This window comes from Hippopotamus amphibius, chromosome 4, assembly GCF_030028045.1.
Source record: "Hippopotamus amphibius kiboko isolate mHipAmp2 chromosome 4, mHipAmp2.hap2, whole genome shotgun sequence".
Lineage (NCBI taxonomy): Eukaryota > Metazoa > Chordata > Mammalia > Artiodactyla > Hippopotamidae > Hippopotamus > Hippopotamus amphibius.
The window spans coordinates 160,121,974-160,143,733 of record NC_080189.1 but is presented as its reverse complement, the minus strand read 5'-3'; the positions used below and the strand labels follow the sequence as shown (position 1 = coordinate 160,143,733).

Genomic DNA, 21,760 nt, shown 5'->3' with positions numbered 1-21,760 from the left:
CTGACAGAGGTCATGAGGAGGGTGGGGCCCGTGTGCCTTCTCTCCAGGCAGCAGAGCCTGCAAGCTTCCTCTTTCTGCCATGCTTGGCCCAGGGCAGACACTTCTGGGTTGATGAAGAGGCCAAGTTCTGGCCTCTTCATGCTCCAGGGAGAAGGGGGCCCGGGGCCTTTTAACAGCTCCCGCTCTCCATCCAGGGCAAGTGGGCAGATTCAGGGGAAATGGTGTCTGCTTTCTACACACTTCTCTTATCTTCCTCCCTCTTGTATTGAAGCTCGAAGGCAGACATTTGGCCTAAGTGGCCCTAAAATCTCTGGTGAAGACTGCATGACTCCCTTTTCTAGGATTTTCCCAGAGTTGAGGATTAGCAGGACCCTCCCTAGCTTGGGTTCCAGAGGGGGACTTCCTCCCAGCCCAGCCGTGGCTCCCGCCCTCTACAGAGCTCTGAGATAGGAGCTGTTCACCTCCTATTTGCCCAGAGCCTGCAGCTACGTGATGGAGAAAGCCAGGAGCATCTTCCTTTTCTAATTCTCCTTCATCTTCATCACCGCCACCAAGATTTATTGGCCTCTGCTCTGTTCCAGGCATTGTGTAGGCAGTCTACCCTCCTCTCCCGGTTCTCCCCACACCAAAGTCACCAGCTCAGTGACACGAGGGAAGTGGATGTTGCACAGGTGTCTTTTGGCCAACTGTACTGAGTCCAACGGGGGGGAGTACGGATGGAGTGGGCTGCAGGGTGCACCTGCCGCTGGGATGTGGGCAAGCACCCAGGTGCAGAGGGGCAGGGAGACTCCCCAGTGCTCCTCACAGCCCTGATCCTAGCCTCACCCTGCGGTTACAGGGAGGAATGTTTGGGTTAGGATTGGTGGGACAAAGGCTGTGGTTGAGGTGATGTTCTAGTTCACAACAGGGTGGTGGTTAGGTTCGATTAGCCTGTAACTTTAGTGTGGTATTAGAATGAGGTTTCAACTTTAGGGTTGTGGTTAGGGTGGGGCTCGTGTTACGCTGGAGTAGAATTTAGGACTGTGGGTTTTCTGAGTGTGGTACGATTGCTATTTTAACCTATCATTGATGGAGCCTTGAGTCAGCTGGCCCTCCTGTGCAAAGCACTTTGTAGGCACCACCTCACTTAATACTGGGGACCGTATGGCATGGTGGTTAAGAACACGGATCATGAGTCAGACCTCCGTTTTATCTGATTTTTTTTTAATAAATTTATTTATTTATTTATTTATTGGCTGTGTTGGGTCTTCGTTGCTGCCCACGGGCTTTCTCTAGTTGCTATGAGCAGGGGCTACTCTTCGTTGCGCTGCACAGGCTTCTCATTGCAGTGGCTTCTTTTGTTGTGGTGCACGGGCTCTAGGCCTGCAGGCTTCAGTAGTTGTGGCACATGAGCTCCATAGTTGTGGCTCAAGGGCTCTAGAGTGCAGGCTCAGTAGTTGTGGCGTACAGGCTTAGACGCTTCGCGGCCTGTGGGATCTTCCCGGACCAGGGCTCAAACCCATGTCCCCTGCATTGGCAGGCGGATTCTTAACCAGTGCACCACCAGGAAGCCCCTAGCTTCATCTGATTTTGTTGCTCACCAGCCATTTGATGTTGTGTGAATCTCTTCACCTCCTGAGTCAAAGTGGAAAAAGTGCTGAGTCACACAGTAAGGGCTCAATACTTGATAGCTGAGACTTTCTTTTCTGCATCAATCAGAGTTCCAGCAGGAAACAGATGGCACATTCAGTGAAGACAGTTTGAGAAAGGGTCTATTTGCAAAGGCGTGGACAAAGTCAGAGGAAACCACAAGGGCAGCAGAGTATAGGGAAGCCCTTAACCCTGCAGAACCACGGGTCAAGTGGTTACTGGAACCCAGAGTAGCTCCAGCCACAGGAGAGGACCACAACAGGGCTGTGGCCTCCAGTAGCGGAATAGAGCCATCACCATGCACAGTGGCCCATCAGGAGGGAACTGGAGGATCAATACCTCCACTCCCTCTGCTGCCCTCTGCCCTCTTGCTGGGGTCCCTTGTGGGCTGAACGGGACTGGAAGACAGAGGGTGAAGGAGCCTTCTAGGGCCCAGAGTGGGGTAGAGAAAGGTCCACAGGGCCAAGTGGAAGATCTCCAGCACCTTAACCCATCCTCACAATGACCCTATGAGGAGCATACTCCTCCAGGAGGAAACTGACAGGAGGCGCCATTCCAGCCCAGCTCCACTCAAGACTCCGGAACCCGTCCTCATAGCCATTTTGCTAAATAGCCCGGAGAGCAGGTGAGCTCAGGCCAGTGCAGAGCAGCAAGCGTGGTGTGGGAGCTGCCGAGGACTGGGTCAGGCGAGGCATCTTGTGTCTTTTCAGAAAGCTCCAGAAAGCTGGCGAGAGCCTGGAGGAGCTTGTTGGGGCATCAAAATGTTAATGTATACAGTTTCCAGCATCTGACTTAAAAAAAGTAGTAACAGCAAACATTTTGAGCTTGTGGCTATATTCATAGCATTTAGCTGACCTAAATCCTCTAAGATTTTTGTTTGAAAGGAAAGGTTAGGGAGAGATGAAGCCAGAGGGAACAGAAAGACAGTCAATTCTCTTTTTCAGATGCCCCAGGGGAATGTCTATCCCATCTGGTTGCTTTGTACGGAACTGTGGCTGCTCAGTGAATGTAGCCCTCTAGGGTGGGGGGTGTGTGTGTGTGTGTGTGTGTGTGTGTGTGTGTGTGTGTGTGTGTGTGAGAGAGAGAGAGAGAGAGAGAGAGAGAGTGGGTGGAAAGCTGTGCAGAGAGAACAAACCTCAGAAATCATAACGGAGATTTTTCAGGCCCTGTGATTTCTCCTTTAGAGCTCAAGGTTTTCAAATATATATCAGATTTCACCCCTTGTCCAGGACGCAGAGGAAGTTTCTGATTTATGGGTCCAGTAGTTTTTCCAGCTTCCCAGGTGAAAATCACTTTACCAAAGTAAAGTGCTATTATGATAACAGTAATAAAAAATGGACTCTGAAATGTATACTTGTTTCCACTTGTGGAATTAACTGAATCAGTGTCTCAGCATTCCTCCTCCAATCACTTGCATGCACACACGTGCACACACACACCCCACCTCTGGAGAGGGACTAAGGAGGAAGATTTAAGCCTTACAAGGGCTTGAATTTTCTGATTTCCCAGAAAAGAATTAGAAAGGGAAAATGGGTAAAATGCAAAGTCATCGGATGACCGCAGTTGTAAGATTGGCAGCTTAGGACCCAGAGGGGTGTGCCTGTGCGTCTGTCTTGTCTGTCTGCAGATGACATAGTGAAGATTGCTAAATGACTTCCAATAACGAGAAGTGAAAACACATAGTCCCTTTGTTAGCCACATAGCTGTGGTTTTGTGTCCGTGATTCACTGTGGAAGTGAGTAGTTGCGACAGGCATTTTGTGGGGGTTTTTTTTCTTCTTTTTTCTCCTAAAAAAATATTTGTGAAAAGTCTAAAATTCAAGGAAGTCCAGTGCCTTTTGAAAAGAAAAAAAAATCTCCATTCCTTGCAAAATGAAGATCACAAATCAAAACCTCTGGAGCTACCATATTCCTGCCTCCAGCCAGTTGCCCACACCGCGGTTTCCTTCCCGAGCCTTGTCTGCTCAGTGCCACCTAACATGTCCACCCAAGGGTGCACCCAGCCAGCGGAGGAGGGGTTGAATCTGAGGCCTCTGGGAAGGAAATCTGGTACTCCAAGGGGCAGGGGCATCCTTTTGAGACCCCAGCCAAGCCACACCCTCAGAGAACAAACTGATTCCACATTTTTCTTTCTCTTTTCTTTCTTTCTCTCCTTTCTTTTTCTTTTTCTTTCTTTCTTTCTTTCTTTCTTTCTTTCTTTCTTTCTTTCTTTCTTTCTTTCTTTTCTTTCTTTCTTTCTTTCTTTCTTTCTCTTCTTTCTTTCTTTCTTTCCCTTTCTTTCCCTTTCTTTCCCTTTCTTTCTTTCTTTCTTTCTTTCTTTCTTTCTTTCTTTCTTTCTTTCTTTCTCTTCTTTCTTTCTTTCCCTTTCTTTCCCTTTCTTTCTTTCTTTCTTTCTTTCTTTCTTTCTCTCTTTCTTTTTCTCTTTCTCTCTTTCTCTCTCTCTTTCTCTCTCTCTCTCTTTCTCTCTCTCTTTCTTCCTTTCTTTCTTTCTTTCTTTCTTTCTTTCTTTCTTTCTTTCTTTCTTTCTTTCTTCTTTCTTTCTTTCGAGGTTCTTGGGTCAAGGTCAGAGCTCCTACAGCAGGCAACAGTGTGTGAGAGAAGAATTGTGACATAATTTATGTCTTACAGTTATATAAGTCTGGGTGTGAATCTCAGCTCTGCCACTTGACAGTTATGCTGCCCAGAGCAAGTGATTTAACCTCACGGGCCTCAGTTTTCTCATCTGTCAGATGGGGATGCCCGCCGCTAACAGAATTGTCAGGAGGATTTACTACTATGTGTAAATGCTTCAGGCAACTTTTAGGTGTTCTGTGAATGGCATTCATCTTATTTGTCCCTAGACTTTGGGGTTACTAAGCCTTTTGTTTACAGCAACAGCAGTAACTGGACACTTTGAGAGCTTGCTCAGACTACCTGAAGCTTTTTCCAGTCCTGGTGATGTTTCCTGTATAGTCAAGGGTGAGCAGCAGGTTGGTCAAAGTCATTCCACCAAAGGTACAGAGCTCAGGCCTTGAGACCCCACCCCATGCACCTCCCTGCTGGCGGTGATAGTGGGCAAGTAAACAGCCTCTCTGTGCCTCAGTTTTCTCTTCTGTAAAATGGGGGATGATAGTTTTTATAGCATAGGATTGCACTAACCAAGTATCTCTCAAGCCTAAAGAGCATAGTAGAAATTTTGAGATGAAGTGCCTGTAGCAGATGTCTGGCGTACAATCGGTTGGTAGGTTTGGGAAGAGCAAAGCCTTCTCAGGTTGGGCCCCCAGGTCTTTTAGAAATCTCCTTTTGTTTATGATCCTGGGGATCATAAAGAACAGGCTGGCTGAAAGCTGCCAAGACTTTGACAAGCCCGTGAGAAGTATAACCTAGACCCAGGCACCAGCTGCCTTTGTCTACAATGGGCCTGTCCGGGCAGGTCCAGAGTGGGGCAAACTCATCTGAAGTCACAGGCCTGTGTTTGCCGTCCGATAAGGCAGGCCGGCTAAGGGGTGTGTGGGTGTGTGAGTGTGTGTGTGTGTGCACGCACATCTGAGGAGGGGGTATACATGGAAGGTAGATGGGTCCCAAAGACCACGGTCTGGGAACTTGGGGTTCAGGAGGTGGGTTTCTCATGGCCAATCTGGTGATGGTGAGAGGTCCATAGACCGAGTTCTTCATGGCTTTGGGAAGTGATCCAGTCTCAGTCCCCTCAGCCTAAAGGTCTCTCCTCTCTCTCTTCCCACTCCTCCTCCTCCTCTGATCTGTAGCACTTGCCAGGTGCCCGGAGGCCCTGAAACGTGTTTTCTTTCCCTTCACCTCTTTACCTCTCCAACCACTTCCTTTTTTCATGCGCTTCTTTGTAAACTCATACAGCTCCAGCTTGTGGCGAGAGTGGGGACGCAGTGCTGAGAGAAGTGTGACAGGCCTGGTTCGAATCCTGGGTTTTGCCCTTCGTGAGACATGTGAGCTAGGGCCAGAGATTTACCGTCTCCGCACCGCAGGTGTCTCACAGGTGCGGTGGGGATAGTGAGAGCTGCCTCGCAGGGCGCTGGGGGCCTTTCTAAGGTGATGTTTGTTTCGTGCCTGGAGCTCCACAAGCAGAGCAGTTACTTGATCCAGTAGGTCTGTGTGGAGTACTGTGGCTCCAGAGACGTCCCCACGTCCCCCCTGCCACCCCCTGGGGACCACAACCGCCCCTGAGAAAAACGTCTGGGAGTTGGGTGTTGAGGAGGAGAGCACTCTTGGCCAGGTGGTGTGGGCAGCAGGGGCGGACGGGGGATCCAGGGAGGAGTTGTCCGTGATCACTTTCCTAAGAGACCATTTTTAATCTTGTTCCTTCCTGGTAAAAACACCTTCCTTCAAGGCTTCCCTTTTGTACATGAGATCTGAAGGATAAGGCCCGGATTCTTGGCTCTACAGCTCAGTCCCAAAGCATAGCTCTCGAGCCACGATAAAGTGTAAAGCAGTGGCCCCCAATCTTTTTGGCACCAGGCACCAGTTTCGTGGAAGACAGTTTTTCCATGGACTGGGTGGGGTGGGGCTGGGGGAGTGGAGCAGATACGGTTCAGGCAGTAACGCGAGCGATGGGGAGTGATGGGGAGCTGCAGACGAAGCTTCGAAGCTTCACTAACCCTCCAGTCACCTCCTGCAGCCCGGGGGGGTTGGGGACCCCTGGTGTAGAGGTTTAGAGTAAAGGTTCAGAAACCAGATGTAGCTGCAGGCCATCTGTGTCTGATTCCCAGCTCTATTAGTCATTGGCTGTGTGACCTGACGCAAGTTACCCAGCAACTCTGTGCCTCACCTGTAAGATGGGGATAATAACACCTACTTCTTCATATAATGATGATTAAATTCACTTGTATACATAAAGTGTTTAGAATAGTTCCTGGCAAATAGAAGCACTATGTAGCTATTTGCTGTTATTTATTGTCACCCTTGGCCCCTCCCACTTTCCCTTTAGCCAGACAGGCCTCCTTACCCCTAGAACACCTGGACATGTCCCTCTCTGCTCATGGTCCTCTTTGCCTTGGGTGGAATTTACCCTCCCACACCTTCCTCCAGCTCACATCACACAACTTCTAGAAAGTCTTCCCCAGGCCTCCAGACCCAGAGCTACACCTGCCCAGTTCACCTGGCCACCTGCTGCTTTTTCCATTCGTGGGTTGCATGAAACATTCATGTGCAGGGTCTTCTCCCAGGACCACTGTGCCTGGGTGTGTGTGTTGCACCTATACAAAGGTCAGGGGATGAATGGGGCTAAAATCTAGCCTGCATTCTGCTCACCCAGCCGTGGCACCATGCCACATCATCCTGAAGGAAGCAGGGCAGCCTCTGTAAACTGGCTGCCCAGGGGTCCCTTTTCTAATCCACACAAAGGCACCAGGTGAGCTAGCCCTCCCCTGCCTCCTGCCTCCCTGCCTGGAGTGTAAACCCTCCGTGGGCAAGATGCTTTTCTCTCATGCCCACATGGGACCAGGCACCTTCTGAGGGGCTCACAAGTGGACCTTGGAAGTGGTTGGATGATGAGTTCATGACATCCAGGTCCCCCATGAGCTGACAAGTCTTCCTGGGGGACCCTGGAGCCAAAGCCCTCGGACTGCTCACTGGCCTTGGATGGGACCCAGCCTGGCCTGGGGAGATGCTCCAGAGAGCTGCGAGCCACAGAGAAGTTCAGAGTTCAATGTGATGACTATTTGTCGGGGGTGGGGGGGGGGTGGCTGTGTGCCCAGCGCTGTGATGACTCTGTGAAGGATACAAAGAGGGTAAGATCCAGTACCCTCTTTTCCCCTCTGGGGGGTCTGTGTCCCTGGCCATGCTGCAGCCCTTTGGGTGGTCCTACTGGGCCCAGAAGGAGGCGGAGGAGCTCTTGGAGGGCCCCTTTCTTTTTCCTCTTCCTGGCTGCAGGGAAAGGGTGATTGCCAGGCAGTTTGACACTTGGGCAAAATGACACTTGTGTAGAAAATGAGGGGCATTTCCTGGCGCCCTGGGCAGCCCCTTGGGGCACTTTCTCTTCCCTGCTCTGCCCCCTGAAGTGCCCTAGGTGTGATTCCAGGGCCTGGGCAGTGCACTCCGGCTTCCTGCCCAGCTTCCTGGTCCATCCAGGAGAGAAAAAAGGCAATGCAGAGCCTCCAGGAGCAAGGGCTTGGCAAACCTGTGAGGCAGGCCCCTCTGGAACAGTGTTCACAGTTGACCAAGGCATGAGGGGTCTGGAGGGTGGAGGGTGTGATGAGGCTCCGAGGGGTCTCTGGACCCCTGGGGGACTGAGGCAGCACCTCTGTAATGCTGCTCCAGCAGCAGGGGCCAGGCCTCGGGCCTGGGCTCGGTGGCCCACAGACAATCCCCCGGATGTGCGCAGCTCCACCAGCCTCCACCTCTTCTCTGCCTGCAGGGAAGCAGGGTGCTGTGTTCTCTCCCCAGCTGCCGGGCGAGCAGAGTAGGGTGCGGTTCTGGGCAGGGGAGGCTCCCCTGGGTTTTGCCCCTTCTCCACCCTTCTGCCTGGCAGGGGCATCGCCTGGGGTCTGTGAGCCCGAGCTCCAGACCTCTCAAACCTGGGTGTGGCCACAGAAAAAAGCTAAAGGCGCAGACCTCAGAGCAGGGGGATGTGACTCACAGGCAGCTGGGTGGGGCTGGGTGGGGGCCTCGGGCTGACCAGTGAGGCCAAAGGGGTCGGGTGAGTGGGCACAGCAGGACCGGCAGCGGGAGAGGTCTTGAGGCTTGTGGGGGAGGCCAGATCTCAGCCCCCCTGGGGGGCAGAAGCGTGTGAGGGTCCCAGTCTTGGCGATGCTGCATCTGCGTGCTAGGCAGCAGGTGGGGCTCGGTCCCCTGGGACCACCCCACGGAGCATGCCACCTCCCTTGTCTCTCATATGTCATGGGCCTGGAGCCCCGCCCTGAGCAGGAATGACTGCTGCTTCCTTTCTGGCATAGGGGTGGGGGCAGGGACCCAGATCCTCGATTGGGACAAGGTGCTCCTGCCTCTCCAGGGACCACCATGTCGCTGGGCAACCTTTGCTTTTCAGACATCCTTCCTCATGCCATGCTGAAATCTGGTCTCCTGGGACATGGTCCTAGGTCCACGTCTTCTGGAAACCCAGCCTCTTTCCTGCCACATCCTGACATCGGATGACAGATGACACAGCGTGGAGGCAGGACAGCAAGGTTGAAGAGGGTGCTGATTCCCCCAGGCCAGGACAGTCAGGGAACCCAAGTGCCTGGGCACGAAGAGTGCAGTGAGGGTAGCCAAGAGAAACTATTAACCACATAGCCAAGATAGACTTTCTGGGTTCAGATCCCGATTCCTCCATTTACTATGCTCTGCTGTCCAAAGCGGTAGCCATCAGCCACAGAGGGACTATTTAAATTTAATTTAATGTAAAACTCAGTTACTCAGTCACACCAGCTGCATTTCCAGGTGCTTCAAAGCCACAAGCGGCTGGTAGCTAGCATCTTGGATGGCACAGACTATAGAGCATTCCCATCATCACAGCAAGTTCTGTTGGACAGTGTGATTCTAGATGAATGACCTTGGACAAGTCCTTAACCTCTCTGTGCCTCAGTTTCATTTGCTGAGAAAATGGGGTTAATAACAGTACCTAGCCCCTAAGGTGGCTGTGAAGATTAGATAACATTATGCCTATAGAACAATTAATACACAGCACAGAGTTAGTGCTTGATGAATGTTGATTATTAATGTCTAGGACAAGTAGGGTAGAGTTCAAGTCCTCCCCGCCATATGGTGACACCTCTGACACCCAGAGGCTGAGGAGTGATGTCTGCTGTCTTAGCCCAGCCTGGGCCACACCTGCGCAGCCCCCAAACTACGCATCACCTAGAATCAGCAGGCTGCTGGCTCTGGCCGAGGCCGCAGTGTTCCCTCCACTTTGCCCACCAGAGCTGGGTGCCCCCTTGTTCGCTGCTGGGCCAGGGCAGGTTTGCGGCAGTGGCTGGAGCGTAATGTCTGGAAACACTACCTTGGGTCCTTGGGCGTTCGGCACAAGGGCTATCTGACGGTGGCCTGGGCGTGAGGCCTGCCTGGCCAGCAAGGAGGAGAGAGGGAGCAGAGCTCTGCAAGGGCTTCGCCCTGCCTCGCAAGAACCCAGATTCTCAGGGGAGACTGAGCCACTTGGGAGGCACCAAAGCATGTCCACCTCTAAGGAGGTGGGCCGACAGTCACGGGAAGGCCAGGAGCAGGGATGGGGTCCAAGGAACGCCCTCCTGTCTTGGTGCTCTCTCTCTGTCCCCTCCTACCTCTCTGTCCCCTCCACTGCCTCTTCCTCAGTCTGCCCCTCGAGCGTTGTTACTCCCCAGGCCCCGTCCTCTGCCCCATTTATTCTCTCTTTACTCCTGTATTTCTCAAAGTGCTTCGGTGTCAGAGCACCTGGCAGTCATGAGGAATACCGTGAACTATCAATGTAACTAATTCCATCATTAGAGCCGGGAACAGTTTTATTAGCAGAAACTAAGATGATCGCATGTGTGTACAAAATAAGAACTCACTATAGGCACATGCACGTAGCCAGGTAAAGAGCAAGCTGTCAAGTGAAGTATGATGGGCCGTTGCCACATTTTTCCAACAGTATTTCTTCACGGCTTGTTCATTTGCTTTATCATGTGCTAGCAGGCAAGCGGTAGCAGGCGCCAAAGGTTAGAGACAAATTTATGGGAGGAAAGCCTAACACTAAGACCGGTCTGTTCCTTATCACATTTCCTTCTTTGAAACCGGGACGTGTAAGCAGAGTCAATGTCTCAGTCCAGCAACGGGACTCGGAGTGGCAGTTTGTTATGCATACTCCCTCCGAGTGATAGCGTCCCTGCAGCCCCACCTCTCCATCAGGACTCCCTTGACTGTGTCTGCAGCCCCAGCCTCTCTCCTGAGTGCTGCCTCCTGGGTGTTTCCATCTGGAGATCCACCCTGAGGCACCAGCACTCACCATGTCCCAAACTGAGCCACTTCTTGGATCTCTCCTTGAGATCTTGGCTCTTGGAACCCCCTTCACCCACTTGTCTAAGCACATCTGGGAGCTCTCTATGTATTAAATATCCATTGAATCATTGAATCCATGCCCTCTTCTTGCTCCCATCCTTGGTCCCTGCTAGCCTAGACCACAGCCAAAGCCTTCCAGCGGGCCTCCAGCCCTCCCCTCTCTGGTCTATCCACCACCAGGTAATCTTTCATTAGAGTAATAAGCATTTGAAAAGCCCCATCCCATCATATTTTAGACTGCCTGAAGACCACTAGCATCTCAAGACTAATATATGGCTCCCCTGTGCCCCCACACCTGTGCTGGGTGCATGCTGGTTCCTTTGCTCAGTTTCCATTGGAGCAGAGAGGGTAAGAGAGTCTTTGCCACCCTTGGACCTGGATGCCTGGCACGTGGCAGGCATTCAGTAAGTGCTTCTTAAATGAGTGAAAGAGGGTGGGCTGCTCCAAAATCTCTAGGGACTCCCCCTTACCCATTCAGTACAGCCCAGACACCTCCCTGATGTTTCAAGTCCTCCACTGTATGGACCCAAACGCATTCTTCTTTAATCCCTCACAGCCTAAGTGAAATGGTGATAGGGAAGTGACAAATGGTGGGGTGGCTTGAGGATGAACTTACCTGGGTTGGTAACCTGGCTTGTGCGTGTAGGAGTTCTGCGACCTTCAGCAAGGCATAGAACCTCCCTTCCCTCTGTTTTCTTGACTGTAAAATAGGGGATAGTGAGTATCTAACTCTTAGGCTTATGAAGAGGCTTTCATGAGATAATGCGTGTGACGTGTATTGTTGGCACACAGCCTGGCGCGGAGCAAGTATTCATTAAATTGTAGCACCAGTTTATTCCCCATCTACCCACTTCCCACTACCCCCCCCCCACAACACACACACACACACACACACACACACACACACACACACACACACGGGAAACCACTTATTAATTCCCAGAGTACCCTTCCAAGATTGCTTTATGAATATGCACATAAATTCAACATGTATCCTTAATTTTCTCTATTTTTACACAAAAGTTTACATGCTCCACACCTGGAGTCAGTAAATGTCTTCCATAAAAAGCCAGAGAATAAATATTTTAGGCTTTGTACAACCTATGATGTCTGCAACTACTCAGCTCTGCCATTGTAGAGCAAAAGCAGTTGTAGACAAGTGTGGCCGTGTTCCAACTAAACTGTATTTATGGAAACGAATTTGAATTTCATATGGCTTTCTCATGTCGATGATATATTATTCTTCTTTTGATTTTTTCCAACCGTTAAAAAATATTAAAAAAAACCATTGTTAGGTCACGGTCTGTACAAAAACAGTCGGTGGGCCAGATTTGGACTGTTTTTTCACTTTTCTATATATCTTGGAGAGCTTTTCCTGTGGATGTAAAAGAGCAGCGTCTTTCTGTTTTGAGGACGTAAGACTCCATCCTTTGGATGTGTCTTCGTTTGTTTAACCAATCCCCTACTAAGGGACACTTAAATTGTTTCTATTCTTTACAAAGTATTTTGCTATTACAGAGCAGTGCTACCATGGATAATCTTGTTCCTCCATCACGGTGGACGTTGACAAGTGTCTTAGGTCAGATTCCCCTAGAGATGGAGCTGGGATGTGAACTCAGGTGTGTGCGATTTATTGGGGGCGGGCTAAGGGCGGGACGGAAGCCGAACGGAAAGGTGCAAAGAGCCAAGCAAGGATTGGTCGCGGGGAAATCAAGCCAAGGCCTAACTGAGGGTGGAGCTTGGAGAGTCGTCCCGCCTTAAGGCAAGGGGGCGGGCCTTTTAAACTTCCGGTTCAGGCAGTCATTGGCTTCGTCGTCACGTTGGTGGGAGGAGCTTGTCAGGTGGTTGCCTTCTGCCCGGAGCACAACTCCGCAGAAACCTCTGTAGGGTGCACCAGCCACAAAGGGGACTGGCCAGGGCGGCAGCAGCGCCTGCCACAGCAGGTGTATCTGCAGCACAGCCTCGGAGGTGGGCCTGCAGGGGCAAAGCATCGATGCACTGCGGCGAGGATGGACATTGCTAAATTGTTCTCCATGTAGGCTGTGTCGACTTACATGCCTACCAGCAACATCTGAGAGTGACGTTCTGCACAATCTCACCAAATTAGTCTGTTATTAAATTTTTGCATTTTTTGCTAATCTGATAGATTGAAAAATGCTATCTCAAAGTAGTTTTCATTTGCGCATCTCCTAGAGTGAGAAAAGTTGAGCCTATTTTCATGTGTTTAAGAAACATTTGGGTTTTTTTCTTTTTCTGTGAACTGTTTAGATTCCTTTGCTGACTTTTCTTCTAGGGCTATTTGTCTTTTCTTTTTCTAGGAGTTCTTTGAATGTTATGGAGATTGGTTCTTTGTGATATGAATTGCACGTTTTCCCCATTTTGTCATTTGTCTTTTTACTTTATTTAAAAGTGCTTTTGGCTAAGCAGAGGTTTTTGGTCAGAGAGTTGTTTGGACAAGTGAATGATATGTAATGCACCTAGAATGATGTCTGTTACCTGGTAGGCACTGAGTGGATGTTATTTTCCGGCCCCCCGCCTTCCATTCTGTGCTTTATCCAACTGTACTCATTATCCTTCCTCAGATATGGTCCATGTTTCACACCTTTACGCATTTTCTTATGTTACTTTTCTTATCTGGAATGTCTTCCTCCTCACTTTGAACTGTGAAAATTCTACCCACCTCTTAAGCCCCAGCTCAAATGTCATGGTCTTTCTTACAGCTGAACTCTTGTACCTCTGTTAGCCATCAGAGCCCACCTTGGATCCTAGTAATATGCCCACACTTATCATGCTTTTCCTGACCCTCAGTTTCCTTACCTATAAATCGGAGTTGCTGGGAAAAATAGAGATTTATTTTTATTACAAAATAACACGTTTACTGTAAAACTAAAAGTTTTTTTTTTACTGAAAAAAATCTAAAAATATAGAAACATAAATTGTAAAACAGTAGTTACACATACACAGTCACTCTCATCCCCAAGGGGCAGCCACTGTTTACAGATCCTTTCAGACCTTTCCCATGTCTATGTAAATATCTATAGGGGAGAGAGTTTTTATTCAAACGAAAACCTGGAAGTGTTACTGTCCCTATTATTCTGCAACTTACTTTTTTCATTCAATAAAGTATCATGAATAAGATGATGCATTTAAAGCACCTGTTTCAGTGCTCTATCCATGAGAGCTATAACTATTCTGTGCACCTTGTAGTGATGTTTTTAAACTTTTTTTTGTCAGCAGAACACTTAGCAGACAAAATAGTATGTGGAAGCCCATTTGTAAACTAGATAGAGCGGAGCCATCAGACTAGGGTGAAAGTGGGTGGGGTGGAGGGCACGGAGCCGCTCACCCACTGGTCTCCCCATCACTGTTTGAAAACCTTAGTGTGTCGGGCAGGATGTGGGCGCACCATGTTTAACTGAGTGGCATTATTATGGGCACGCACTGTCCTGGGAGTTTTGCCTCAGGTCTGAAGATCCCACCAGCTGGGATGGGAAGGTTTTCTTCCCAAATTGGTTGAAAGAGCCCGAGAGTCCTCGGGCCGGAGCAAATCTTGGTGGATCACATAGCCTAGTGGCTCCCCCCCGGCTCCATGCTGGTCTGTGATGGAGTTTTCATCAGTCCCTGAAGAAATAAAAAAGTAAAGTCAATGAGGTGAGATTTCCATGAAGTGAAGCTTATTCAAATATTTTTTACTGGCACTGAAGTATCTTTACTTTCATGAAATTATGGTGGTAATAATTGGTAAGGGTGTGTGTGTGTGTTTCAATGTGTTACCTAGATAAAAACTTGGCAACTTTATGTTGGTCCCCTAAATTTGTTTCAAAACTTTACTGAGCCATGAAATCCTGAAGTCTAGAGAGAGCTGTTCCTGTCCACCATGGCATCTCTGCCAGGTCCTCCCTGGAGCAATCCTGAGAGATAAACTTGTGCCAGGCGAGTCTGAGAACCACTATCCTTTGACGAAATCGCAGCAGCTCTTCCAAGACTGAGAGGGGACAGAGCCCTCTTCTAAGCCCCCAAGTACAAGTCCTCTTGTACTTCTGTAGTAAAAGAAAGTCTCCTTCCCAGTGAAGCCCTCACTTGCCTCTGTTGTCACCACTCTCTGGTAGCCAGAGTTGAGCTGAGAGCCCACAACCCTCCACACGTGGCAGGGCCTCCTCGCTCCCTGCCCACCTTCAAGGACTGGGCTGGGGTGTATGAAGGGAGATAGCTGTCTCTTTAAAGGGGTGGTTTCAGCATAAGACCTATCAAAGAACCAAGGCTACCTTTTTTCTTGGCTGTGAGCCTCTTAAAAGGCAGGACTTTTTGATTTCTGTCATTTAAACTGAAGTCCCCATCACAGCAGTATATGACAATGGATTGAGCTCAGAAGGCTGTGGTCATTAAAAATGTGTTGACACCAGATTAGTCATTTGGCCCTTTATACGTAAGGCTGCTTGGACAGTATAACAAGATATTTGGAGTGTCTTTTATTCCCCTTTGATGAAGAAGAATTTTTAGTGGTTCAGGGAGAGATCTAAACTGTAACTTGAGCTTTTTTTTCTTTGTTCATGTGATTTTAAAATTCTGACATAGTTTTCAACTTGTGGCCACTTATTTATATTTGCAAAATGAGCACATGGTCTCACTGTTCCTCTTGGTCCTCACCACAACCCAGTGAGGTGGGGGTCCCTATCCCCATCCTACTGATTAGGAATCTGAGGTTCAGGGGCGCTCAGTGACTGCTCAAGTAGGAGGCAGAACTGACACCTGCCTGGCCCACGTCCTGTCCTCTCTTTTTTGTACAGACAGGTCCTTTCTACAACTAGGGAATACATTTTTTTTCTTCTCTGCAAAGTTAAACCATTGGCCCTCAAGGGATTTGAACTCAGGAATCTTGGGGCCATTAGCATGGAGTTCCAGTGCAAGAAACAAGTGACGGCAACGATAACAACGGTGACAGCAAACTGCGGAGAAAGAAGCCTTTGAGTTTCCACCTCGACCGGATTGGAGAGCTCTTTGTCAGTGTCAAGTTCAGAAATGTCCCAGGTGCTCTGGGTAGAACCTGAACTACTCCCTTCACCTCCCGTGGTGCTCTGTGATGCTGACACCAAGCTGAGCCTTGGCACCAGCCTGGTGCCACCAGGAGGAGACTCCCACAGGCCCACCAGCTCACTTACCTCTCGCTCCTCGGTGAACTCTCGGAAGCCATTGGAAGCATTGTGTTTTCTGCTGCAGCTGGTTGTGCTGACCTTCTGGGAGTGAGGAGCAGGGGCCTGAGGACGGGGCTCCCAATTCTGGTCCATCACAACTCCCAGATCTTCTGGGGTGTCTAATGGGGCCTCTTCACTCCAGCCCTCAAACTTGGGAAGCAGGCTGAGGCATGGTTGGGGCTGTCGGGGTGAGGATTTGTGACCGGTTGCACTGGAAGGAGGGCAGTGTTGAAACTCACAGGAGCCAAGTCTCAGGCCAACAAGGAAGGGCTGGAAGGTGCTGGATTCTAACACCTTTCCTGGTCTGGCTTCTGCCAGGAAAGGATGAGCGGGAGATTGCTCATGGCCCGGACACCTGGGGCCAACAGCACTGGAGCAGGGATGATGGAGGCAGGGGGTCCCAGGAGATTATCTTGGGCAAAGAATCCAGTGGAGCGGCTACAGGGGTACCTACTGGAGGAAAGAGCACCACCACAGGCCTGAGCAGAGGCTTCTAGACTGAGCTTCTGTCATAGTCTGGACTGCTTTGTTGGGTGGCACAGGAGTCACACTTCCCTGGGCTGGAATCCTGGGGCCCTGATTTACCTGTTGTATAACCCTGGACAAGTAATTACTCTCTCAGCTTCAATGTCTACAGTGTGCTCCCACCCACCACAGTCCAGACAGTCATGTATACCATAGTTCACATATTGATACATTGTGACAGTGACAGAGTATTTACAAGACTGCTTTGTGGAATGGCCTGCCTAATGACATACATAAAAACATGTTCAAATTTATGAGACAAAAACTCAAATAGCTAAGATATCAAAGGACACGAGCAGAAAAGTTTCTCAAGTGGTAAATAGATGTATGAAAAAAATTCAACCTCAGAAATAATAGAAAAGGGAGATAAAGCAACATTGCAGTATCATTTATGATTATTATTGATTTACACAAAATTAATAATCGCTATGCTTATGAGCCCGCACTCTGAGTGGTACATTTATCCATTTCGATGCAGCCTATTCAGAGAGCAATCCTCCAGGGTATACCTAGAGCCATAAATGTTTGTAACCTTTGATACTGTCATTCTAGTCCACAGAATTAATCCTAAAATAATCTTTTTCAAAATATTTCTTATAAGCATTTTTTAAATATACAGAATAAAAAGTAGTTGAGTGAATCCCCCTATACTACAGGAATATTTTAACAGAAGAAAAAAAGCCACATGAGTCAGGATGTCCACAATTAAAAATTAAAAATAATCTAAATATGTAACAGGAGAATGTCAATAAATTGTGATTCATCTTCAGATAGACGATCGTGTAGCAATTAAGATAATAAATATGAAAACTGAGGAACTGCATAAGGTAAGATCTAATATTAAGTGAAACATCAGAATTTAGGTGGTATCTGCAGGCGATGACAATAGTGTGAGAACATATACTTGAGCAAAGGCTGAAAGGAAATATGCCAAAGTATTTGCTGTATTGGGGTGGGAGAGGATGCTTTCATCTTTTTCTCCTTGAATATTGTTGTTATATTATTTTTACGATAAAATTAACCAGAGGGAAATTCGGGGCTCTGCTCCTGAATCAGTCTGTGAACGTGTATTTGCTGGGCCCCTATTCCACAGGCAATTTGTATGAAAGGTTGTATTAAGTGGCCAGTGACAGGCACAGGACTTGGTTTTCGGGCAAGTGCTGGTCTGTAACAGTCTCACACTCTTCAAATGTCGGAGCTACATGGGACCCGTCTAACACCTTCCTTCTGCAGTCAAGGGCCCCGAGGCCCAGGGAAGCTAAGTGACTTGCCCAGAATACCCAGCCAAAGCCTGGCAATTCCGCACAGCGGTAGGCATTCCCGCCGAACTAGCTGGCTGGGCTTAGCCCAGGCTCCCTGTCTCAGGGCACCTCCATTTTCCTGGAGTTGGCAAGAAGGCAGCCAAACAGAGAACGCTCTTCTAGTGCAGAGGCGGGAGGGGGGGTGCCCTGAACAGGAAGGGCACCGAGACGCTGCTCCTGGATGCGAACCCTGTGTCCCGGTTGTCTCCACAGGACCCTGAGTGGGCTCAGCCAGACCCAGCCCTCCCAGCAGCAGGTGGGGCTGTCCCAGACCGTCCGACTTTATCCGGCTACGGCGGCCAGCGGCCAGCTGACTTCCAATGCCCTGCCCATGGGACCAGGCCCTGAGCGGAGGGATGGGGCCCAGCAGGCAGCATATCTGGACCACTCGTCACCCTCCTGGGGTAAGGACGCCCTCTCTCTGGGTCCTCAAAGAGCAGGGCATCTAAATCTTGGACCTTCTTCTCCCCAAATTGGCTTCCCCCTTCACCCTCTCAGAAGGGCTGAGTTGTCACCCTGTCCCTCACCTTTTCAGCCAATGAACAAACAGTTGTCCAGCACCTGCTTTGTGTCAGGCTCCAGGGGTCCCAAACCAGCTGTTGGAGACTTTGCCTCTTTGAGACAACCTAGACATTGATTTCTCCATTTCTGCCCTGTCTGTCACCTGTCCTGCCTTTGCTTCTTTCATATCACCTCCCTGGCCCTGGTCCTTCCACCTCATCCTTCCTGCAAACCCCAACCCTCCTGCACCAACCCAACCAGTTGCTTCCTTAGCACCTACAGCAGGGCCTCTGCTTCCCAGAGGGGAGAGCTGAGCATCCCTGAAGATTCACGCCTCCGCACGTTCTTGGTCGTTGCCCAGCAATCCTTCCCGGTGTGCCTGGACACTTTCTCTCTCTCATTCCTCAGAGCAGCTACTCCAAGCTGCCCCCACCTTCCCCAGCCCCATTCCAGGGCCATGATTTCGGGTCCCCAGAGTCCTCAACTTCCTGCCCATCTGCCCCCGACACACACACACATCAGTCACTCCCTTACCTAAACCTGTGCCTGAGCTGACTGCCTTTTTTTGTTTCCCATTTTTAAAATTGAGGTGAAATTCACATAATATAAAGTTAACCATTTTAAAGTGTACACACCAGGGACTTCCCTGGTGGACCAGTCAGTAAGACTCTGTGCTCCCAATTCAGAGGGCCCGGGTTCGATCTCTGGTTGGGGAACTAGATCCTGCGTGCATGCCACAACTCAGTCTGCATGCCGCAGCTAAGAGTCCACATGCTACAGCTAAGAGTCTGCATGCCGCAACTAAGACCCATGGCAGCCAAAAATTAATTATTTTTAAAAGTGTACACATCAGTGGTGTTCAGTATATCCACAATTTTATGCAACCACCACCACTATCTAATTACAGAACATTGCCGTCACTCCAAAAAGAAGCCCCATGCCCATTAAGCAGTCACTCCCTTCCCCACCCCCGCTCTCACCTTGGCCCTTGGTCCCACCAATCTACTTCCTGTCCTTACAGATTTGCATATCCTGGACATTTCATATAAATGGAATCATACAACATGTGGCCTTTGTGTCTGGCCCTTTCACTTAGTATAACGTTTTCAAGGTTTATCCATGTTGTAAACAACATGCATCAGTGTCCTTTTTATAGCTGATGACCTTTCTTGGCATCTTGGAAAGGAAGTGCCCCTCTTCTTATCTAAGGCACATCCCACTGTTTCTTGACTCCTCTGGGACCCTAGGCTGTCATTTGCCCGCCCCCACCCTGGCTCTCCTCCCCCTTCAATTTGTCCCCCCTCAGCCCTTTTCCTACAGCGTATACAGTTGCTTACAGCTCTCCCATTCACACACACATGCACACACACACACACACACACACACAGCCATTTCTCCACTTCCCACTGCCTTCCTTTCTATCTCTACTCCCTTCACAGTCAAGTCTACGTGGACCTTTTATACTTCCCTTCTCAACCCCTCCGCCTCCTGGCTTCCCTCCCTGGGCCCCCTGTACGAATGAATACCCCTCCTTTGTATTTCTACTGCCACCACTCGTGTTAAATGAAGTGACCTCAGTTCATACTGCTGCGATGACCTCCCAACCGGTCACCCTGCCTCCCCATCCATCTGCCCACCCCAGCTGGGAGGGCATTACCTGGCCCCCATTTCCTCTTTGATCTCTCACTGAAAATTGTCAACGATTTCCTACCATCAACCAAATAAAGTGCCCTATCCTTGTTCTGGCCATTAGGGCCTCCAAAACCTGACTCTAATCATTCTTTCAGGCATTCTCTTGGAAAACTCTTTATTCTGGCAAGTCTGAGCTACATTCTGTTCTCTGCCCTTTGGTTCAAAGCCCAGCTGCAGCCCTCACTAGCTGTGTGACTTGGGATGCAACCCGGCCTTCTCCGAGCCTCAGTTTCCTTAACTGTCAAATGGGAATGTTAGCTTGGATAGAGGAACATTGCCAATATTCAAGCATTTTAACCTACAAAGATGGCAATTTCTAATGGTTCCACCTAAAATAATACTCAAGAAGTTTGAGAGTTACTGTGCACAAAGCATGAACTCATTTGCTGGCCTGTCGCATCCCTCGGTAGGTGTTGGACTGTGAGCTATTACTCTGTGAGCTGTTACTCTGCCCCCACTGTGGGACCCGCATCCAGGAGGTACTTAGCAAATGCCCTTGGGATGGACTCAACCCAGTCCCGTGGGCCTTTCTAACCAGCCCCTGGAGGTCACAGCTGTGCCTCTCAGCCCTGCCCCCTGGACCCAAGCCCTCTCTCTGCAGGGGTGAATCTCACAGAGAAAATCAAGAAGATCAAGATCATCTTCACTCCCACCATCTGCAAGCAGACCTGTGCCCAAGGGCGCTGTGCCAACAGCTGTGAGCGTGGTGACACCACCACCCTGTATAGCCAGAGCGGCCAAGGGCACGACCCCAAGTCTGGCTTCCGCATCTGTGAGTCCATTCCCCACTCAGACACTTCCCACCTGGCCCTGGGGGTGGGTGCGGGGGTGGCCGGAGGGACAGGCCTGCCTTGGGCTGGAGCCCAGCTCTTCTGCAGGAAGGAAGCCCAGTGATCTCCTACTGTGGCTCCTGTGAGTTGTCTCCAATCACACAGTGCCGAGTCCTCACCCAGCTCTGTCACATGTGACTCTGAGCAAGTCATGTAACCTCTCCGAAGCCAAGTTTCCTCCACAGAAAAGGGAAGGAGTTAACAGCGCCACTCCCCCAACCGCGTCCTGTCCCCCAAGTTATTGTGGGGTCGAGGAAAGGGAAGGCCTGGTTATTATCCATCCTCCTTCACTCCCAGGCCTCCTGGAAAGTCCCTGCATTTCAGGGGGTGCCCGGTTCCCAAAGCCATCCAGATTTGTGGGTCCTGTTCCCCCTGATTCCCTGTTGTCACCCACTGGCCACATAGTAGGTGCTGCTGTGTTCTTCCACCGCCAGTCACCTTAAGGTCGATGTTGTAGATTTCTGCCAGATCCCCTGCCTGAACGGAGGCCGCTGCATCGGCAGGGACGAATGCTGGTGCCCCACCAACTCCACCGGCAAGTTCTGCCACTTGCCCATCCCCAAGCTGGACAGGGAGCCTCCAGAGAGGGGCCCCCGCCACAGGGCCCCCCTGGAGAGCCCCTTGAAGCAGTCCACCTTCACACTGCCTCTCTCCAACCAGCTGGGTGAGTATGGGGCTGAGAGGCATGCTAGGTAACCACGTAGGGTGCGTACTGGCATCTTGATGGAGGGGATGGGAAGCTGTCTCCAGCCCTCCCTTCTCCTCCACCCTCAGGGCTCAGTTTCAGTCCCTAAGTTTTCCTCTGCCCTTCCATCTGAGTTTATCAATTTTTGTTTTGCTCTTACCCCCTACTGGGTGCTATGGGGGAGACAAAAGGGTATAAACATAGGGTCCTCCCTTCAAGGAACCCATGGTCCTGGACAAGAGAGGGATGAGAAAGAATAGCATCATAAAACATTTCCTTTCCTCTGCCTTCCGTTATTAGGTGCCAAATAAAGGACACGACAAATACAGAATTTTGTAGGAGATCAGGGGATAGAGAGCCCCAAGCCTGGGGTGTTCAGGGAAGGCTGCCTGGAGGAGGTAGACTTTGGTTAGGCCTTAAATAATGGGTAGGCTTTGGTTAAGCAGAG

The 21,760-nt window shown here is 49.9% G+C and overlaps 1 protein-coding gene across 4 annotated transcripts in view; it reads left to right on the top strand.

The window, feature by feature from the left end:
- LTBP2 (latent transforming growth factor beta binding protein 2) overlaps positions 1–21,760 on the top strand; it is a 100,981-nt gene that overhangs the window by 30,636 nt on the left and 48,585 nt on the right. For all 4 annotated transcript variants that reach the window (XM_057733154.1, XM_057733155.1, XM_057733156.1 and 1 more), the window contains 3 exons: positions 17,818–18,008; positions 20,399–20,569; positions 21,085–21,291. In XM_057733154.1, the coding sequence (XP_057589137.1) occupies positions 17,818–18,008; positions 20,399–20,569; positions 21,085–21,291 (569 nt within the window). The remainder of the gene's footprint in view (positions 1–17,817; positions 18,009–20,398; positions 20,570–21,084; positions 21,292–21,760) is intronic.